This window comes from Onychostruthus taczanowskii, unplaced genomic scaffold (assembly GCF_017590055.1).
Source record: "Onychostruthus taczanowskii isolate IOZ18803 unplaced genomic scaffold, ASM1759005v1 scaffold172, whole genome shotgun sequence".
NCBI lineage: Eukaryota > Metazoa > Chordata > Aves > Passeriformes > Passeridae > Onychostruthus > Onychostruthus taczanowskii.
In genome coordinates, this window is record NW_024498929.1 from 557,953 (window position 1) to 579,066 (window position 21,114).

The 21,114-nt window shown below is 51.8% G+C and overlaps 1 protein-coding gene across 1 annotated transcript; it reads left to right on the top strand.

Moving 5' to 3' along the window:
- Positions 1–329: 329 nt before the first annotated feature.
- On the top strand, positions 330–20,414 carry RNF169 (ring finger protein 169). The gene is made up of 6 exons (XM_041400130.1): positions 330–660; positions 8,309–8,385; positions 12,984–13,130; positions 13,825–13,937; positions 14,590–14,689; positions 15,431–20,414. Exons 1-6 carry the CDS (start codon positions 330–332, stop codon positions 16,631–16,633), a joined length of 1,971 nt encoding a protein of 656 aa, XP_041256064.1. The 3' UTR covers positions 16,634–20,414.
- Positions 20,415–21,114: the final 700 nt, after the last annotated feature.

Consider the following 21,114-nt stretch of genomic DNA (forward strand, 5'->3'; position numbering starts at 1 on the left):
CCCCAGGCCAGGCTGGCCAGGGTTTGGAGCAGCCTGGCGCGGTGGAAGGTGTCCCTGCCATGGCAGGGGCGGCACTGGACGGTCCGCAGGGTCCTTCCACCCCCGCCCATCTGCGGTTCCATGATTTATCCCCAACAAGCGGGTGCCCAGCCCGTCCCGTCCCGAGCGGGAGCGGGGCCGCGCGGGGGGGCGCTGCCGCCTGCCGCGGCGATGAATATTCATGAGCGGGCGTGGCCGGCGCGCGCTCATTACTATGCCGCGCGCGGGGCGTCCCCTCATGAATTATGCGGGATGGGCGTGGCCGCCGCGGCCCTTCAAAGTGTGGGAAGATGGCGGCGGCGGCGGCGGGTGCCGGCGGCCGGGCCGCGGTGCGGGGGCGGCGGCGGCGGGGCCGGCCCGCGGCCGAGGAGCAGCAGGACGCGGTGGTGCTGTCGGTGGCCGAGTGCCCGGTGTGCCGGCAGGCGCTGGTGGAGGCCGTGACGCCGCCCTGCCGCCACTCGCTCTGCCTCGCCTGCTTCCAGCGCTGCCTGCAGGGCCCGGGCCTCTGCTGCCCGCTGTGCCGCAGCCGCCTCTCCACACGGGCCCGGCGGCAGCAGGCCGAGCCCGCAGCCAGCACGGCCGCCGGAGCAGCGGGCGGGGAGCAGCGGCCGCCGGAGCAAGGTGCGGCGGCGGCGGCGGCGGCGGCACCTGCGCCCCCCCCATCCTGGACCGGGAGGGGCGGGGGGGGNGTGAGTTCGCGGGGGCTCAGCCCGGGGGGCGGGGCCGGCGGGCGGGAGGCGCGATGAGCTCAGCCCGGGGGGCGGGGCCTGTGCCCGGGGGCGGGGCCTGTGCCCGGGGTGCGATGAGTTCGCGGGGGCTCAGCCCCGGTCGTGCGGGGAGGGGTCCTGGGGCCGAGCCCTCTGCTTGGGGCATCGGGAGGTGCCCCGAGGGGACGGAGAGCACCGTCCCCCCCAGGGGATGCCGGCCGCGGGGGTGTTTCCCCACTTCCTCGGGTGTTTTTGCGATAATCTTGGCCCAACAGTGGACGGTTCCAACAGTGCTGCCAGGAGCTGGGCAGGTTTGTACTGCGTCAAGACAGGAAGGGTTTTGCACCATGGGAAGTCCTGGTCGCTTGTTGACATAAAAAAAGTCCATCTTCCCTGTGTTCGTGGCTTTTAGTGCACGTTTGCTCCCTGCCTCCAGAGCCAGATGCCTTCTCAACTCCTAGAAAACTGCTCCCTGTGTTCCCTTGAAAATAAATCCTGGTGTGAGGCAGTGGCATTGCTCTTTCCTGGTGGGAGCTGCTGGAGATGCTCACCTTGCTGCTGTCGGAACTCGGGGTGCGCTGGGATCTGCTGGCTGGAGAGGGGTTGCAGCAGTGCTGAGGGGAGCCCTGCGGAGCCAACAAGGATTTAAGCCTCAGATAAACATCCTTGTAGCCCAACCCGTTCCTTTCCCAGCGTGTTTCTGGTCTCCCGCTCCCTGCTTGTGTCAGCACCCTCTAATTGGCTGTGGGAAGAATTGGCAGGATGAGCTTAAACAGCTCAAATTGGTGGTTTGAGCTAACCCCACTAACCTGGAAGGAGATTTAGGAGGCTTCCACAGCAGGATTTGCTGAATCCATGAACAGATGGGCTGCCCAGGGGGAGCTGAGCTGAAGCTCCCGAGGTTCCTCCGGAGGGGGGACAGTGGGAACTCCTGGAATCAATCTCTGCTCCAGGGCAGTGGTGTCAGTCATGCTTCAGAGGACTCCTTGGATGAGAGTGTCCAGCCATGCTGCAGGAATGCCTGTGCACTGTCTGAGCTGGGCTTTTTAAAGTAGAATTAATTTTAATTCTCTGCTTGTCCTGGGCTGTGTGAGATGTGTGTGGGACAAAGGGGAATGGCTTCCCACCAGGTTTAGATGGGTTATTGGGATGAAGATCTTCCCTGTGAGGGTGCTGAGGCCCTGGCACAGGGTGCCCAGAGCAGCTGTGGCTGCCCCTGGATCCCTGGCAGTGCCAAGGCCGGCCTGGATATTGGGGCTGGGAGCACCTGGGGCAGTGGAAGGCCCATGGCAGGAGTGGAATGAGATGATCTGTACAGTCCCTTCCAACATCTGCTGCTCTGTGCTCCTCCACTGGGCCAGCCATCTCACCATGGAAGACATTGGTTAAGCCTGCTTTCCCTTCCTTAAATCCAGCAGCCTACCTCCCAAACACTTTGTCCTTGTTTAGAAGTGGTTTCCAGGAACAGCTGCTTCCCAGGAGCCAAGGAGGGGCTGACCCTGCCATTCCTCCTCCTTGCCCTGTCTGAAGGGATGGGTCACATTTGCTTTCTGCCAAGCCTCATGAACCTCTCCTGGTCACCGTGGCCTTATCAATGGACATGTAATGTATATATATATTTATATATTTATCAGTGTCTGTAGGCCCTTGAGAGAGGGCAGCGAGGGCAGCAGAGCCCAGCTCATCCCAGTGGTGCCCAGTGCCAGGACAGAAGGCAAAGGACACAAACTGAAACACGTCAAGTTTCACAGGCCTTAAGAAAAATACCTTTTGCTCTGAGGGTGACCAAGCACTGGCACGAGCTGCTCAGAGTGTTTGTGGAGTTTCCATCCTCAGAGAGAGTCAAAACCCAATTGGACATGGGCCTGGGCAGCCTGTTCCTGCTGACCCTGCTCGAGCAGAAGGGTCTTTGCCAACCTCAGTTATTGTGTGGTTCTGTTACCAAACACCGATTAAGCTCAGGTATTTAATTAAATCACTTAAAATGTGCAAAATCTTTAAAACTACTCGATATGACCACTTGACACATGTTGATTATTCCAGCTTAAACCAGCTCATTAATCGTGGTGTCATGTCCCAGTTTTCGTTATTCCTTTGGGATTCTCCCATGGTAGTGGGCTGAAGGAGCCCTCAGACCCTGCCTGAGGCTGGGGATTCTGCACTAGTGACCAAATAGGTGTGAAGCCAAAGTCCTTGTCACGACACTTGTCAAACAGCACTGGACAGAAATCAGCAGGGATACATGCTCGCTGCCCGTGTTGTGTCTTGGCATGAGCTGGGTTTCCCTGAGAGCTCCTGGGCATCTGATTCCCTGGGAGCTGCCCTGCTGCCTTCAGCCTGGCCCCAGCTGCTGCTCCAGAAGGATGCAGGTGGTCCCACATCCTCTCCCTGGGCATCTCCAGGTTCCACAGAGCACCTGGGAAGGCGCCGTGGTGCTGCTGCCAGGCCAGACGTGGAGCTAAAGCTCACTGCCTGCAGTGCTTTGCTGAGTGAGGTTTCTGATATCACAGCAGTTGCTTGGTGAAATTCTTGGAAGGCAGAGAGGAGCAGCAGATGGGAGGCTTGGAGACTGCGGGCGTGTGTTTGAGGATTCAGCTGGCCAAGGAGAAGGAACAGGATATGTTTGCAGCGAGGTGCTCAGCCCGCTTTGTGAGAAAATAAGTACATTCCCATTTCAGAGAATCAGATTTCTCTTGTTTCCCCTCTGCCCAGTAGCAGTGCACAACAATCACTAAGTGACGCTCGTGCAGGAGGGTTGGTGTGTTTTTGCCAGACTTGTAAAATGACTTCCCCCTCCTTCCTCCCAGTCCTTTTTTGGCAGCGGTTTTCCCCTTTCCCCACTGGACCAAACCAGTCTAGTTCTTGAGCATTTCCTGGTGATTCCTTCAGTTCCTGTCGTTTCTGTTGTTCTGTAGCCTGTCACCAGTTGTTTTTTTGTCTCAAGACCACAGTGCTAAAAGTTTGGAAGTGGCAATCCCAAAGAAGCCTTTCCCTGTCTTGGGAAAAGCAGTGCTTTGCTCCCCACATCAAACTGGTTAAAACTGACACCATTCCTTTTTTCCTCCTTGTCGTGGTGTTTTATTGCTGGTGGGATGAGTTAAATTTAAGATTTCCTAGGAAGATAGGAGAGGGTGGCACTCTGGGGCAGTTACTGTGCCATGAGGCTTTCAGAGGACTTGCACCTCCATCTCTTTCCTCATTGTCCTCTCTCCAGTACTCCACAGTATTTAAATTATTTTTAATCTGCCATTCCAGCCATTAATGAAGAGAGTGATTAGGAGCAGACTCAAAGCTAGCCCCAGTGGTCAGTATGAGAAGCATGGCAGTGGATCATTAACTCTTGGAAAAAAAAATTTCCAGCTGAGTAGTGCTAACACCTGTGCCAGGGTCAGAAAATTCCTAACTTCTTAAATGTTTTGAAAACATTTAAAATTTCATCTTCAGCTGCAAGTGTTAACTGCCAGGAGTTAAAAGGAAAAGTAGTGAAAACCTCGAGGGAAACGGAAGCTGCAGAGCCTGCTGGAAGTTTCCATGGAAGCTGGGGGCGAGGGGCACTCGCTGCTGCTGGTGGCAGAGCTGGCACTTGCCTGATGGCATCAGCTGGGCAGAACCCAGGAGCCTCTGAAGGACAGACAGGGAACCAAAGGGTTCTGGATCGGGTTCAGCTTTACTTTCAGTCAGCCCATGCTGCTGAATTCACCAGAGGGAGGTTTCTGAACCTTGTGCCAGTAAATATAAACTGTGCTGGTCAGGAGTGCGGCCCCACGGAGATGGTGCGTGAGACACACGTCTGAGCTGCTGTGGAAAGGATGGATCCCTCAGGGGGATGGAGGCTGCAAGTCAGATGCCTCTTACAAAGAAAACCAGTGTTAAATAATTAGAAGATCTTTTGTCCTCTCAAATAGTGCAGAAATCAGTTGTTTTTTCCAAGACTGAGCACAATAGGATGCAACTCTTGGCTGCCAGCATAAAGAAGCAGGATGCCAGGTTTGATCTGCCACCACGAGTGTTTCAGTGCTCTCGCAGGGCTGGGAAGGAAGGAGCATCCCAGCAGCAGCCCTCCCAGCAGCCCTTCAGAGTCAGCTTCGTTCAGGAACCGCTTCTGCTGACCCACAGATCACTCGAGAGGAAGGGCAGGCAGGAGATTTGCTGCAAAATCAAGTAAAAAGCCTTTTCTTCCATGGTTTTGCCTGCTTTGTTGTTGTCCTAGGCTGCGGCACACATTGAACCAGCTGAGCAGCCTTGTCCTGGACCTGTCCTGGTCCAGAACTGGCACGGGGAGGTGTGCCAGAGAAAGACAGGGGATGCTCTCATCACCTCATCTTCCTCCCAGTGCAAGGACTGGTCTGGTCCCACTTGGAATGGTTCTGTGCCAACAGCAGCATCCTTGGGTGCAGCCCCCCTCTGCCCTGTCAGCAGAGGGGATGCTGCCCCTGTGCCCAGCCCTGGAGGCACCTCTGGGTGCTGTGCTCAGCTCTGGCTCCTCAGCACAGCAGGGACAGGAGCTCCTGGAGGAGCAAGGGCCTGGAGCATCCCCGTGCCCAGGAGAGACTGAGGGAGCTGGGGCTGCTCAGCCTGGAAGGAGCCCAGCTGAGAGGGGCCTCAGCCTAGGTGTCCCTGCTGTCCCTGTGTGTCCCAGTGTGTCCCGGGCCCAGGCTCTGCTCCAGGCCCAGCAATGGCCCCAGAGCCACAGGCAGAGCTCAGCCTGGAGAGGAACCCAGCAGAGAGGGGCCTCACCCTAGGTGTCCCTGCTGTCCCTGTGTGCGGAGGTCAGAGCAGGGCCCAGGCTCTGCTCCAGGCCCAGCAATGGCCCCAGAGCCACAGGCAGAGCCTGAGCCCAGAAAGTTCCACCTGGACACATTTCCTGTGCAGTGACCAAGCACTGAACAGGCTGCCCAGAGAGATTGTGGAGTCTCCCTCACTGGAGATATTCCAGCACAGTCCCGTGCTCTGGGGTGGCCCTGCTTGAGCAGGGAGGTGGCACCAGGTGACCCACAGTAGTCCCTGCCAGCCTGACCCATTCTGGAGTTCTGTGGAATGCAGATGTACATCATTGCATACATTTTTGTTTTCATCTCTTCTGTGCAGAGTTGGAAATTTGGGAGCTTATCTCTCTTTGACCCCTCTGTAAAATAGACAAGCTGGTGCATAAAGATACTGTTGATAAAGTTGCCTCCACCTGGTGTTGGATCCCTTTAGCTCAACCACGACAACTCAGACATAAATGTTACTGCATTATTTAAAATTTCCTCTGGCTTGCTGAACCCAAGTGAGAAATGAGAGAGTTGATGTGGCTCCTCTTTCCTGCTGCGTGTTTCCCTTGGGTTAGCTTGTGCCCTGGAGGGGAAAACTCCACCTTTTGAGCTCTGGAGACAAGCCTTAAACATTGAGGAGTAATTGAAGTTTGCTGCAGGCGAGTTACAGATTGCTGCTGCTCTTGGGACTGTCTCCGTGGAAATTTCAGCTTGATAAAGTGCACAAAGAGCTGGAACCGCTCAAGGACACAATTGAAAAAAAACATTTTGGGAAGCCGGTGGAAGGTTTCCAGCGTGGCTGGTTGCAGGAGCAGGGAATGCAGCCTGGCCTCCCCAGCATCAGCATCTCTTGGGATTTTGATCACATGTGTAGGGACACGTGGGATGCTGTCCTTTAGAAACAAGGCTGGCTCCTGCAGGCGTGAGTACGAGGAAATAGCAGCTGTTTTGCCCGGCAGCTGGTCACTGGGCGTTGGATCCACCCACCCCTCATGTACCTTTCCTTTGGAGCCAGATAGAACAAAAGGGAGGTTCTGTGAGGGGGCTCAGCCTGGGAAGGAGGCTCAGGGGGGTCCTTGTGGCTCTCCACACTTCCCTGACAGGAGGGGACAGCTGGGGAGGGGGCTTTGGGCTCTGCTCCCAGGGAACAGGGACAGGACAAGAGGAAACAGCCCCAAGCTGTGCCAAGGGACGTTCCCTTTGGGAAGCAGGAGGAATTTCTTCACTGGAAGGGTGATCAGGCGTTGCCTAGGGAGGTGGTGCAGTCCCCATCCCTGGAGGTGTCCAAAGGACAGCTGGATGGGACACTCAGTGCTCTGGGCGGGATGACAAGGTGGGATTGGTCAAGATTGGGATCAGTGGTTTCACATGTCTTTCCCAGCCTAAATAATCTTGGGATTCTGTGAAAACCTGCGGTGGAGCTGCTGGTTTATATCCTTTAATTTTAGCAGGGTGGGGAAAGGAATTACCCCTGATGTTTCCTCCTTGCTCAAACCTGCTCCATCCTGACCGTAGCACTTTGGGATGACGAGCTGTGCTGCACCCTGCCTGGAATACTGACATGGATTGAGCCAGGATGGTTGTCCAGGGGTTGTTGTTTTGTTCTGGTTGTTCCCTTTTGCCTCCAGGCTCCTCCAGCTGAAGTGCAACTCGCCCAGACTTGCACTGCACGGAAGTGGGAGGGAGCTTTGAGGGCGATACAAGCAAAGGACTCCTTTGGGAGTAAGAGACTCCAGGGGTGGAAGTTGAGCTGTAACTGTGTGCCAGTATGCTTTTGGTTTCTGACTTCCCCAGGGGAAAGGAAGGAGGTGGGAGCAGGACAGGGAACTCTGCCAGGCAGAGCATCCTGCCCGCCCAGACCCTGATGTGGGGTGTGCCCTGCAAGCGGGGGAAAGGCTGGGCTCGCTCGGGATCCGTGGGACAGCAGTGCAGGCGCTGCAAGGCATGAGGAGGAGGCATTCCCGAGCAAACAGGGAGCGTTCCGATCCTCTGGAGCGGCACAGGGGCAGGGCTGTGAATGCGGGGTGTGAATGCTGGCAGCCTGTGGGCCTGGGCTGTCTGCCTGCAGCAGGCACCTGAAGCCTGCCTTTGCTCCTGGGACTCAGATTCCCAGTGCCTGAAGCCTGGGTTTGTTCCCGGGACTCAGATTCCCTGTGCCTGAATCCTGCCTTTGCTCCTGGGATTCAGATTCCCTGTGCCTGAATCCTGCCTTTGCTCCTGGGACTCAGATTCCCTGTGCCTGAATCCTGCCTTGGCTTTTCAGCTGGTTTGTAATTAAAGCCCAAGCCTCCACTTGTTCCCGGGACTCAGATTCCCAGTGCCTGAATCCTGCCTTTGCTCCTGGAATTCAGATTCCCAGTGCCTGAAGCCTGGGTTTGTTCCTGGGACTCAGATTCCCAGTGCCTGAATCCTGCCTTTGCTCCTGGGACTCAGATTCCCTGTGCCTGAAGCCTGGGTTTGTTCCTGGGACTCAGATTCCCTGTGACATCCCCGAGCTGTTCCTTCACCCCTCTGTTTACATCCTCCCAGTGCTCCCTGATTGCTTAACTTGCTTGTCAAGGACTCTTGAGAATCTCAAAGGAAACTCGGGAAGTGCAAAGTGGGATTGCTTGGCCATCCTCCTCCTGATGTTTCTGTGTTAAACAGAGCTGTGATAGCAATAGCAGAATATAAACATCTGGGGTTGAAAAAGTGCTGCAGAAGCTCTTGTGCAGCCTGTGGAGATCTCACTCTTTTTTGGGAAATAATGGCCAGCACCAGTTATCCTCCACTAAAAAATATTTCCTTTCTTTTGTCTTTTCTTTCCAGACTTTATATTCAGAGCACCCATTAAGTTAAGCAAAACAGGAGAACTCCGAGAAGAATATGAAAGCCAGCTAAGGAAGGTCAGTATTTTGGGCAATTGTGTTTTTTCTTCCAGAACAACTTGGATTTCCTGCAGGAATGCCATCCTACCTGTAGGGAAACCTGAAGGGCTCTTTTTTCCTGTTCTGTAACAAAGGTCATTTATTCTCTTTATACTGTTCAGCCAGTTCAGGAAACGGCTGTAATTGAGCATGTAGAAGCCAAATTTTACTATCTTAGCCTGCCTTCCAGAAGATGGAAATGTACCTTCTTTGGAGTGACTGTTTGGTTATGGATGTAATTCCATAAAAGCTTTTGCAGCACAAGGTATCTCCTTCTAACATCCTTCTCCTCAAAAACAAACTATTCCAAACTAGAGTTTTCTATTTATTTTTAGCCAAGAATAAAATGTCTTTTAAAGACAAAAAAAAAAAAAAAGGCTTTTCAGCTGGTTTGTAATTAAAGCCCATGAAAATATTTTTTAGATTTTTGATCTTTGTGATCTTGTTTTCCCTTGAGATGGGTCCAGCTGCTCGCTGATTATTTTACCTGCCAGGTAAAAGGAACCTGAGGGGTTTTTCATTGTTGAATAATTTTCTTTGGGTTTTCACTTGTAGATCTCAACAAGTTTTAAAAGGGCTGGGATGCTGATTGAGTTAGAAGAACAGCCTTGTCTGAGTAGGAAAATAGGTGATATTTCAGGTAGATAACTAGTCTGGGAAACACATGTGTGTGAGGAGACAGTCAAAAAGCATGGAAGGGTCTTCCCTGCTGCTTCTCCATGTATGGAGTTAGCAGTGACACTGATGGGCACTGTCACTGCAGGTTACTAAGGTAGCTCTGGCTGACTTTCAGTAACTGATTGTAGGAATTGCAAACTCCTCTCAGTTGAGGTGCCTTGCCAGGAAGGCAGGGACACTTTGTGTGCAAAGTCGTGGGACTGGTGGCATTTTTGGCAGCAATTCTCCATCAAATTTAAGGAAGCACATTTGCAGCATGGTCAGGCTGCAGCTGGAAAGGTTCTTACATCTACAGCTCAACTTCAGCAAAAAGATACCACATCCAGTCCAGTGCCAACCTTTCTCCCTTCCCTTCCAGTCAGAAGGAAATTCTTTACCATGTTTCTAGCACTTGGGCATGTTTTTGTCTTGTTCAGCCTGCTGCCTTCACCAGATGGGAGATGGGTTTCTTCCCCCTGCCAGCTTCAACTTGGTTTTTGTGAAGCTCAGCTGAAAGAGCCGTGTGGGAGGAGATTCTGTGAATCGTCACCTGAGAGGAAATGGCAGTGAGATTTGGCTGGTAAAATGACAACTGATGATGCAGCCACGCTGTTTCCTTATTCACAGCATCAGAACAGAATCACAGAGTCGTTTAGATGGGAAAAGCCCTCTGAGATGGAGTCCAGCTGTTCCCCCAGCACTGCCAAGGCCACCCCTGTCCCATGTCTCCCCATGCCACATCCACACGGCTTTTAAATCCCTGCAGGAATGGGGACTCCACCACTGCCCTGCAGGCTGTGCCAATGACTGGCTGTCCTTTAAGGGAAGGAATTTACCCTGGAATAACCTAAACTTACTTCTTGTCCTGTCACTTCTTACCTGGGATGAGAGACTGACTCTCACCTGGCTCTGCCCTCCGGTCAGGAAGTTGTAGGGAAGGTGATCTGAAAATTGTCCCTGTTGCTGCTTATCAAGGATTCTTGGTATCTCTGAATTTCTGAGTCAGGGAGGACTCAGGTTTGGGAATCTAAGCTAGTATATGATTTGATTTCCTTCCCTGTCTCGAGACACTGGGTTTCATCCCAGCTTCCCTGCCTGTGGAATGGGGATAACCTGGGCTTTCCTGCTGAGGAAGGGACAGGAGCATTTCCAGACCTTTTTAATCTCCCAGCTGTGAGTTGTTTTACCTATCTGAACTCTTGACTTGCTTCCACGCTTTTTGCAGTTGAAAACAAAGTGGTACCGTAATTACGTACTGAAGAGATTTTATTTGACGTGGATTATCTCATAGCTTCATTTTCTCAACTGGCTTTCACAATGAGGTAGATCTTTGCTGTCTGTGCAGGACAGCAAGATTGGGTTTTCCTCTTCGCTGCCCTTGGAGCTCTTGCATTTTATGTTTTTCCAGAGGAGGCTGTCATTTCTGTGCACTCAAACCCCAACTCACCCTGTCCAGCTGTCTTTCTGTCTACCACAAGCAAGTGCTTGTGAGCACACGGAGTGGGAGGGAAACTCCTACCTGAGGCATGTGCTGACATGCAGCTCCCAGAGCCAGGGCAGACGGAGCAGGCGAGGGAGGCAGCAGACCTGGACAGTTCCTGCAGGGAAGAGACGATACCAAACGTGAGTTTGCCAGACTTTAGGAATTAAATGTTAGTGTCAGGGATGGTGGTTCTGAGTGAACAATTGTCGGTTGCTTGTACAGCATTTTTTTCCCCCTGCAGCTGCAGTATCCAAAAGGACTAAAATGCATTTTCTGATAACTGTGCTGTTCACAGCAGCAGTTGGTCCTGCAGCCAGTATTTCAGAGATGCTGCTAGATAAAGTGAGGTCCTTCTCCCAGGGTACATGTTTCACACTACCTTGTTTCGCTTTCTTGCCCTCCTGTCTCAGCACAGCATTGCCATGTCTGGAAGGAAATCCTCTGGGAGACAATTTACATTAAGGCTACTTCAGATTATTATTTTTGAAATTATTACAGATTTTATCATTAGAGTTTGATTTTGCTTAATTCTGGAGCGAAATTCTTTTTTGTATTCTATTAATTAGGATTAGGATCCTGTTGTTGCCTTTTTGACTTCACTATCAGCAAAGCTTGGCTTGTCACCTCACATTAATTGTGCCATGGATTTTCCCAAAATCCTTAAATATTCCTGTGTGTTGTTACATATTCTTGTGTCTTTCGATTTTATAATTTAGCCAGAAAAGTGAATTTTTCCATATAACTTTCTTCCACATGAAAAATATAGGAGGGACACGAGTGCTGGGTGGTATTTCAGCCAGCCAAAAAAAAAAAACAAAAAACCTTTGTGATAAATCTTGGTGTGAATTTGTTTTTCAGATGCTTCAAAAAAGGCAGAGATGCTGTTGACTTAGAGCAGACTATTCATCATGTCTGCATCATGTGGTCACCATCTCTGTTAGTCAGGCACTGTTGTAGTTATTGCCTGAGATTATTAATAGATGAGGAATTTAAAGATACATCTTAAAACAACGCTAAGCAAGGAGTCAAACCGGTCTTTGAAGATATTTGCTGAACACCCACAATCAGCCAAACAGTGGAGTTTTTCCTGGTTTCTGCCTTTTTTCTTCCTTGTTTTCCTCCTTGTTTCTCTCTTCCTCATCTCTGGCAGCTTGGATTCGGTAGGATTTGGGTCTTTGCCAATTTGAAAATCACAATGTGCTTTTCCTGTAATGCCTCGTGAACTCTGTTTTCTTTGTAATCCTTATGTCCACACTTCTGAGGTTTTGCCTTCCTCCAGCAGGGAAGAAAAACACTAAATATTTTTGGAAGAAGTTGTTGCTGCCTTTTTGAGTTAGGGAGCTTCTTAAGCACCTGAGATGCCTATGCCAAAATATGAGGAAAAGCCCAGGGATATGAATTCCTGGTGCTGTGATTCATGAGCAGGACAAAGAGGTGTCAGTCAAAGGTCTGGGTAACTTCTGCATGGAGGGTGGATGGAGGAAGGAGGGAGGATCTGTTCTGTGTACAGATAGATGTAGACTATTCCTAGGCTGTGTCTAAGTTGAGGAAGAGGCAAGACACAAGCTGGGAAAATGGCTGGGTGACAGAGGGAGAACCTGGTTCCCCTGGGCAGGGACAATCAGATGGTGCCAAGCCTGTTCCTCAGGAAAAGGTAGTGGAAAGGAGGAGAAAAGGGGTCTTGTTGGTTTTGACAGCAAGTCTGAAAAAAATATCCAAAACAACCTGGCGGAAAAGGGGAGTTTGATTCCTTAGGTGAGGAGAACAGTGCAGCAGGACAGGCAGCCCATCAGAGTCCGTGTACCTTGTGTCCCAGATCCTGGCTTTCCCTGTTTGAAGCTGAATTCAAGCTTTGAGCCTTTGCTTTGGGGTCAGCTGTCAGGGGAAAGGTGGCCTCTCTGGATATCCCCTCCATCCCAACACACTGGTGAAACAGTGGGATGTCATCTCTCCTGTGGCTTTCAACGTGGGAATTGCTGCATCTCACCTTTTATTTTAGATGTTGCTGCTTGTGTGTCTGCCAAATTGTGTGTGCCACACGTCAGACCATTGGGAGGCTAAAACTGAAATATCACAGCTTGCTTGAAACTGGTGTTGCACATTTTTATATGTAGTGTGATCACCTGCAAGTAGAGAAAAGCTTTTGTCTCTCTATTTTAGAAAATACAGTGGCAGAGAAGGCTTTGTCCAGCCCTGGGCCTCACGGTGCCTTTGTTGTTTTGCAAAGAAGGTAAAATCCATGATTCTTGTGTATAAGCCACAAATGTGGCATAGAAGCAAACCAATCTTCACATTATTGTGAGAGAGAGGCGGTGGCTCCACAGTAGAGAAATGAAGGCACAAAATTAAATGATGTGACCAAAGTCTTGGTCTTTCCAGTCTGTAAGTGTAGGACTTCAAATTATAACTACTCTACCTCTCTTGTCCTAATTTCCAGCTGAGAGAAGAGAAACTGCAAGAAGAAAAGACATCAGAGGATCTGATTCACAAGTTCATCCTAGATGACATGGACGTAGGGAAAAGAAGAATGGAGGAACAGCAGAAAAAAGATGAATCTGTAGTGCTGAAAGGGAACCAAGACTGTGTAAGTGAGCTCATGCTTCTCCTTCCTGCCCACATATCAAAATTTTCATTCTTTGGCTTTCCAGGATTCCTTGATTGAGTTTTAATAGTTTATGAAGGCTATGAGCTGGCAGATTATAAAGATCCTTGTTAAAGAGAACTGTCTTCCAAGGTCTGACTGCAGATGTTCTCCTAGAGGTTTCTGTCCCCCTTTTTACCCTCTGCTGTGTGACTCTTCCTGACACAGCAGATCCCCACAGCTTTGGGGATATCCTTGGTCTTCAGGCTTGCATGCATTTCCGTGAATAATTGTCCATGGATGTTCTGCAGTGAAGTTGTACAACTGAAGTTCAACACATTCTTCATGCTGACTTCTGCCTGTTTCCCATTTCATTTGGGAGGCCCTGCAGGAAAATGCTCTTAAAATTTCCATTTGATAGGCTGACCCATGGGGGCTGAGTAACCAACGCTGCAGTAACCTCTACTGTAGAATTTTCCCACATTTTCTTGATCGATAGGTTACCTTTATTTGATGACTAACAGCTATGTATAGGAGCTATGTGCTTATTTTTGTATTTTTTGTGCCTTATGTCCTCTCAGTATAATCAGAAATGGGGGATGTGGGGATCTTCAACACTTTTGCAAGAAAGAGCTTTATTTTCCAAGTTATTCTTTTTGTTGTGCATGTCAGCTAACTGTTCCTTGATTGACTTCAGTTTCCTGAACGTCTCTCGGACTCCGAGAATGAAGAACCATTCCAGGGCAAGCAAACACATCGGTCAGCTTTTGTTTCCAAGACCAGTGCTTACTCCTTTGCTTTCCTTTCAGGGTAAGATGCTGAGACTTTTATTTAATGTCCTTAAAGATGTAAACACACCTGACATGCTCCAATTCAAATGGTGGTTCCAATCTAAAATAAGTGATTTTTTTCTGGAATTTTAGAGCAGACTCATTGGTAGAATGTGGTGTCTGTCTGATTACTTCCTACCTGGAAGTTAATGTTCATCCCGTGAAGGAGAAAAATCATTGCCTGTAGATTTAAGCCATTAGTCAGAAATCAAAATTCTGTAGGATGAGCTCAAGAGTGCTGGTTCCCTTCTGCAGCACAGATCTGAAGGGATAGACAGCATCAGCTGCAAACTCCCTGGAAGGCTGTTGCTTGAGGCAGAGGAAGCAGCTGAATAACGAGGTGTGTTTCCAGGTGAGAAGCAGAGGGGTTTCCCCAGCTTCCTCCTCAGCACTGACCTCAGTTCACTGTGGGCCGTGGGCAGAGGTGCCCGTGTTTCAGTGCGGGGCCCCTGAGCGCAGAGCAGGACTCTGCTGCAAATCCAGGATTCCTGGATCCCTTTGCCCGAGGGCACGGGAAGTATCTCTGCCAGCCAGGTGCTGCCAAGGCTGGTGCCTCTCCCACAACTAGCAACTGCCAGGGCTGTTGAGCTGGTTGTTCCCAAGGTTCCTGTTCTCACCCATCTGCTTTTCAGGAATTTAACCTCCAAGGTGGAGAGGAGTCGGAGCTGCAACGACACCATTCAGGAGAGATCCAAGAGCAGGCAGAGATCAGCCCCAGCCACCAAAGCAAAGGTACAGGCAGCGTGTGTAAACAGGTTCCTGTGTGTAAATGTTCTTATCTGAGCTTACACAGCACCAGTAATCTGGAGATATAAAATATGGGCTTTGTGGCCCCGTTATCGCCGTGGGGCCAATCGCCTCCTTGTGGCTCCCAATAAAACCTGCTGGGTTAGGAATTACTAAATAGAAAAGCAGACAGGTGTCAGAGTTCTTGTGTAGCGTTGGAGGATAATTGCAAGTTGAAAGGATTCTAATCAGGCTTTTGTTTTGTGATTCATTTTCTTTTCAAGGCTGAATCCCCAGACAGGTAAAAAAAATGTTCTAGAAGTTTAGGAAAATCCTCTTTTCCTTTCCCTTTCTCTCCAAAGCTGTTTAAACAGAGCAAAACTCATTGCATTCCTGACATCAGGGTACACTGGCACTTCCATACTGCAGAAGATACAAAGGCCTGGTCTTCACAGGATCATAGAATGGTTTGGGTCGGAAGGAGATGGCCTTTAAAGTCACTCCTCACCCAAACCATCCTGTGACTGTGTCACTTTGCCATCGGAGTGGTTGTTACTTGTGGCAAGAGCAGCTCTTAGACTGAAATAAATGTGACACCGCTGCTCGTAGTCCGCTGCTCGTGTCCCTCCTCGGCCGCGGGAGGTGCTGTGGGCAGCGGAGGCTGTCGGGGCCGGCCGTGCCCAGCAGCCATCCATTCCCAGCTCTCCAGGCCAGCGCTGTTCCCAGCTGTGCCACCTTGCCTTGCAGGTGCTGCCGGTGCCGGGCGCCTCGCCGCCGCTGCTGGGGGTGCTGTCGTGCGCGCAGAACCACCGCTGCCTGTCCGCCCCGGAGCTGACGGCCGAGAGGCGCCTGCTGCTCAGCGCCGTGTCCTCGCTGTCGGCCCTGCACCGGCCCGAGCGCTCCATCAGCCCCGAGAGCAACGACAGCATCTCCGAGGAGCTCAACCACTTCAAGCCCATCGTCTGCTCCCCGTGCACCCCCCCAAAGAGGCTGCCCGACGGCAGAGTGCTGAGCCCCCTCATCATCAAATCCACCCCCAGAAACCTGAACCGCAGCCTGCAGAAGCCAACCACCTATGAGGCCAGTCCTAGAATACTGAAAAAATGGGAGCAGATATTTCAGGAGCGTCAGATCAAAAAGACTCTCTCTAAAGCAACCCTTACGTCCTTGGCTTCGGAGCCTGGGGAAGACGTTGTGGTTCCTGACCTCACCAACTCCAGCAGCTGCACTAAAGAGCAGCCACAAGCGCAGGAGGATCACCTTCCCCCTGACACAGCAGGAGAGCCTCGCCCTGAGCTGGATTTCTTCCCTTCTGTCAGTGAAGTGAAGCTGGGGAGGGGGAGTGAGAAGAACAGGGGTTCGCAGGCCTTAACCACTGATGACGGTGCTGCTGAACCAGATGTGAGATCAAGTGTAACCTCCCTAAACACACGAGTGGCTGAAGTCCCTGACCTAAAGGTGAATGCATTCGTGGACAAATCCTGTCTCGGCCTGGGCCCGAAAGTGCTGAGCAGGAGACTCATGGGCATCAGCGCATCCCTGCCTGACAACAGCACGCTCGCGGTCCCCATCAAGCCAGCGGGGAAAAAGCAGCTGAAGTACCTGAACAACAGTGAGCTGATCAACGTCCAGAACAGCACCTGCAACTCCGTGGAGAACATCATGGGGGAGCAGCCGCCGCTGCTGCGGCGCGGCCGGAAGCGACGCTGCAAAACGAAGCACCTGGAGCACAACGGCTCCGTCAAAAGACTGAGGCACGTGGCAGGGGAGGCGGGCCTGCCTCCGGAGGTTCGGGACGTGGAGCAGAAGCTCCAGCAAGAGGAGGAGGACAGGAGGCTGGCCCTGCACCTGCAGCGGATTTTCGACAGCGAGAACAGGACGGTGGACAGGCGGAAAGTCCGTGTGGATCGGTATCTGCTGCGGTCCAAGAGCACTCTGGGTGCCAAGTAGCACTGCTGGACGATGTTGCCTTTCTAGAGGACGATGAGGTTTATCAGATTATCTTATAGGAAAACTATTTTTTGCCCTACTTCACCCATGCAGTTGTTTTTTCGTTATGGTGGTAAGACATTTCTAGGTCCAGTTCAGAGAGAAGCCAGCGTCCTTTCAGATTAAAAAAAAAAAGAGAGAGAATGAGAAAAAAAATCCTCCGGTCCTCTCTGGTCCGTGGGTCTGAAGGAATTGTCTGTCGTCCCTGTGAATACACTGCAAGGCCTCCCCAGGCAGTTGGACACACCTAGAATCCCCAGCTAGGAGGGTTGTGAACGTGGGGTATGAGGACCATCACCTGCCAAGAGAAATCTGAGCTCTGCTCATAGAAACTGTCTGAGAGTCTTCTCCTCTCTGCCTGCCCCATTTTCTCCCTCAGGCTGCATCTGGTTGTGGGGTCAGCCTCTTACCCATGCTCTGTATTTCTCCTGGGGAGTCCTAAACAGAGCCTCCCTGTAGTACTTCCAAATGAATGTATCTCACTGTCTGCAGCAGCAGTACAGATCATTTGTCACTTTCTTGAAGCAGAAAGCCAAATGCAGAGAAAAGAAAGACTTAAAATAAGGATTTTACTGAAAAACCTGATAGGGGTTTGTAATTTCATGTTCCTGACAGGAGAGAGAGCTCAGGTGGAGCAGCTGGAGCCACACGCTGAGCACTGGGACCCCGGGAGCTTTTCTCCCAGTCCATGTCTTTTCCAAACCAGCAGGGTTTCCTGTTCTTCCCTATAGTATTGCAGAAAGGGAAACACGGCTCAGGGAGTTTCTGGAAGGACGTCCTCCCAGCTGCCACGTCCCTTGCTCAGTTGAGAGCAGTCTCAGCACAGCCAAGGCCTGTCCTTGCATGTCCCAGAGGAGCATCCTGAGAGATCTGGGCATTGCTGTGCTCTCCAGGCAGCTGATGGGACGGGAGCCCAACTGTCCCAAGGGCTGCCCTGCCCCTGCTCCAGCTTCCTGGCTTCAGCTCACACCACTAAGAAAGCTCAGGTGAGTGATGCACTAAAAAGTTCCAGGCACGAGGCTGCCTGGAGCAGAGCTGGCTCAGAGCCTGGGCTTGGTGCAGCGTGTGTTCTCTGCCCAGATGTGGCAGGCTGAGTGTTTCTAACCCTCTTCCATGGATTAATTTCATGGATTATTTCCAGTAACGTAGCTCAAAAAGTACCCTTCCAGCTCAGTCCGTGGCAGCTGCCTTGCAGAGTATTCACAGGGACCCTCGTGGGGACCTTTGTCTGGGACAGGGGCTGTGACTTCACCTGTCCTGCCCCCGTGTGCCAGGTGGCAGGGCTGTTCTTGGGATGAGCACAGTGCAGGGGCAAACTTCCCTATGGATCCTCTGAAGGGAGGGCAGCCAGTGCACATAAACAGCCAGATCTGATCTAAGACAACTGCATTGCCCAATTTCCTCTATCTGAAAATGGTTGAATTTCCTCCCTCCATCTTAAACAGTCAAAAAGAAAACAGGAACTGGTTTTCTTTTTCACTGCAAGGACCATGGCAGGCTTTTTTTCCTTAATTGAACTGGATTTAGAAAGAAACAAAAAACCAGGAAAAAAAAAAAAGAAAAAAGAAATCTTATATTTTATTGGGTAAAATTTATATATTTTAAATACTATATTTCAACAGATCGACACTTTTGTTTTGAGAAACCTTATAGCAATGATTCCATAATATATATCTCTATCTCTGTATCTCCTTGCCACACAAACTACTGGATGGTTCAGGTTGGACCTGGGGCTGGTGAGCCCTGGCCTGCTCTGCCTTCCTGGCACTCCGGGCCCTCTCCTGCGCCGCAGCCTCGGCAGCTGCTGCTTGAAGCAGGCGCTTTGGACCCAAACCAAAGCCTGCTCCTCTGTCCAGCTGTCAATTAGAAGGAAATTAAGGAATTAGAGCCTTGGCTGGACCCAGAAGAACAGCACAGAGAGAAGTAGTGATGGCCTGGATCTGCCCTCGGAGCTGAGGAGGGAAAGCCGCAGCTTTAACTCGGAATCCGTGCTGGTTTTCCCAACATTTTGAGCTGCAGTATGCACTTCCCAGGTGCATTTAGATTTAGAATTGTTTTTACAGGCCCCCTTTTCTGTGGCTCATCCCTGGAGCCCCAAACACACTTCCCTAAACAGTTTCCTTTTTTCTCGTGGTGTTTGTGGGGGTTCAGCTGGGGCTGGGCCGCTTACACCACAAAAAAAATCAATTTACACGCTGAATGTATCTTTTCTTTCCCCTCTTAAAACAGATTTCACAGCCCAATGCACTATGCCAGTGTCTTAAATACCTTCTTTTGAAAAGATTTTTAAAATGTTTAGGGGTTTGTGCGTTAATTTCCTGATCCCAAATCCAAGCCGGGCAGAAGTGTAGGAGACAGTGCTTGGCTGGAGCTTGTTCCCAGCCAAAAAAAGCTTCATGGGACCCCCTGGCTGCCTCCAAAACAGAGATCCCAACTCCCCAGGCATCACGCACAGGCCATGGCATCTGCGTTCAAGGAGACCTTTGGATGTGCAGTCGCAATCGTGTCGTGGAAGGGTTGCAGCAATGCAAAGCCGGGATGAATGTTTTATTAATTTAACACTCTCCAAGTTTGTGTAAGCTTGCAAAAAAACAACAAAAATTGTAAATAATTACACTCAAAAGAGCAGGAGCACCCAGCCTCTCCCCTGTAAAGGTCAGGAATGACACCACCTTTGCCAGAAATCATGCCAGCTGAGAAGGAAAATACCTCCTGCTGAACGGTGGATGCAGCACGAGATTAAACCAAGTATTTATTCACACTTCTCTGAAAGTCCTTTGTAAGCCTCAGCTGCCTTCCCTCCGGGATGAAGGCATTCCTTGCTGGCTGTGGGACAGCGCAGGCGTGGGAGCGTCCTCCCGAAATGTCTCATCTGGAGGGGCTGGGGTTGGTTCCCTGACAGAAGGACTGTGTCTGCCAAAGATGCCACCGACTCCCAGAAAGTTGCTTTCCGACCCTCTGGAGCCCTCTGCCCGGGAAAAGCCGTACAGGAAGGTCCGTGTTCGGAGTCAGCGATGGGATAAATGAAGGAAAAGTGCCAAAAGGGATCATGCCAGGTGATTGTATGACGTTGTTTATATTGTCAGTATTTCTCTTCCAATGCTATTGTACATGCAGTGCACAGTAGTCATGAAGTGTAGCTTGAACAAGCGCTTCTTTGTATTTTCTCAGTGGAAGCAGAGGGGGAGATCGAAGCCTTAAAGACTCTCACAGATTTTAGAAAACAAGCCTTTAGCAGTGCTGCGAGGGCAGGGCTCCTGGCCCTGGGGCAGGACAGCCCTGTCCTGTGTCCCAGCCGTCCGGCGGCAGGCCGGCAAGGAGCTCGTCCCGCGCCCGAGGGGAGCCTGGCTGGACGCGAGACGGAGCCCACCCGTGTCCGTGGTGGAGCCCCTGGGACGTCAGCAGCGCGGAGCCGGGCCGATCCCCGCGTGTGCGCCCCGCCAGCACGGCCACGCTGCCGGCCCGCCGCTCACTATGCAAACGGGGCCTGCGGGAGCGCCCGGCGCCGCCGCGCTTCCCTCAGCAACGCTTGGGCCGCAGGTGTGAACGCGGGCACCTCTCGTGTTGTGGCTTCTGCTGTTCGAAACAGAGTAAACCCTGCTTGTGAAACGCCCGTCACGAACCACAAATACGCCGACAAATGTGTACAAATAACAGTGTTTGTTTTAACAGCAGCCGGGACTTGAACTGCAGGGCAAAGGCCGAGGTTCAAACAGAATAAAACCAGATTCTGACGGTGAAACTCCCTGCTTCTTGCCGTGCTTGGAAACGAGCAGGATCCTGCTGCTGCTTGTCCCAGACGGGTGACACCGGCCTCCATCCGAAGGAGGTTGTGGAGTAGTTGCGGAGTCACAAAATCATTTGGTTGGAAAAGCTGGGAGACCCAAGTTCCCCTTCCTCCGGGCACAAACCCGTTTTAATCCGAGGCTGATCTCCCAGCAGCTGGGTTTGGGCTGGGGTCCCTCCGGCTGTAGGTGCCGGGGAGCCCAGCAGGGTCTGTGTGGCACGCTGGCGGAGCTGAGCCGTGCTTTCCCTGTGGGCCGGGAGAGGCCGGTGCCGCTCGCCCCTCCTGTCCGGCCCCTGCCATCTGCAGCAGGACGTGCTCCAGCTGTGCTTTCTCCACTTCCAGCTCCGCTGGCACCTCCGAGTGCCCGGCAGCGGCCGCTCCGGGACCGGTGCCTGCCGCGCTCCCACCCCCTGCCCTCACAAACACTGGGACAGCGCGTGGCTTCCTCCGGGAATGGCTTGGCACAGCCAGGGCAACGAGCCAGAGCCGATTCCCACCAAAAGGAACAGAGGCACAGAGAGGCTCGAGCAAAGGCAGGTGGAGATGGAAACCCATCCTTGGCTCTCACTGCAGGGAGATGCATCTGCCCGGAGACCGGACTGGGGCTGGGGCTGGTTCTTTTAAGGTAAAACTGATACCCTGCCTCAAAGCAGCT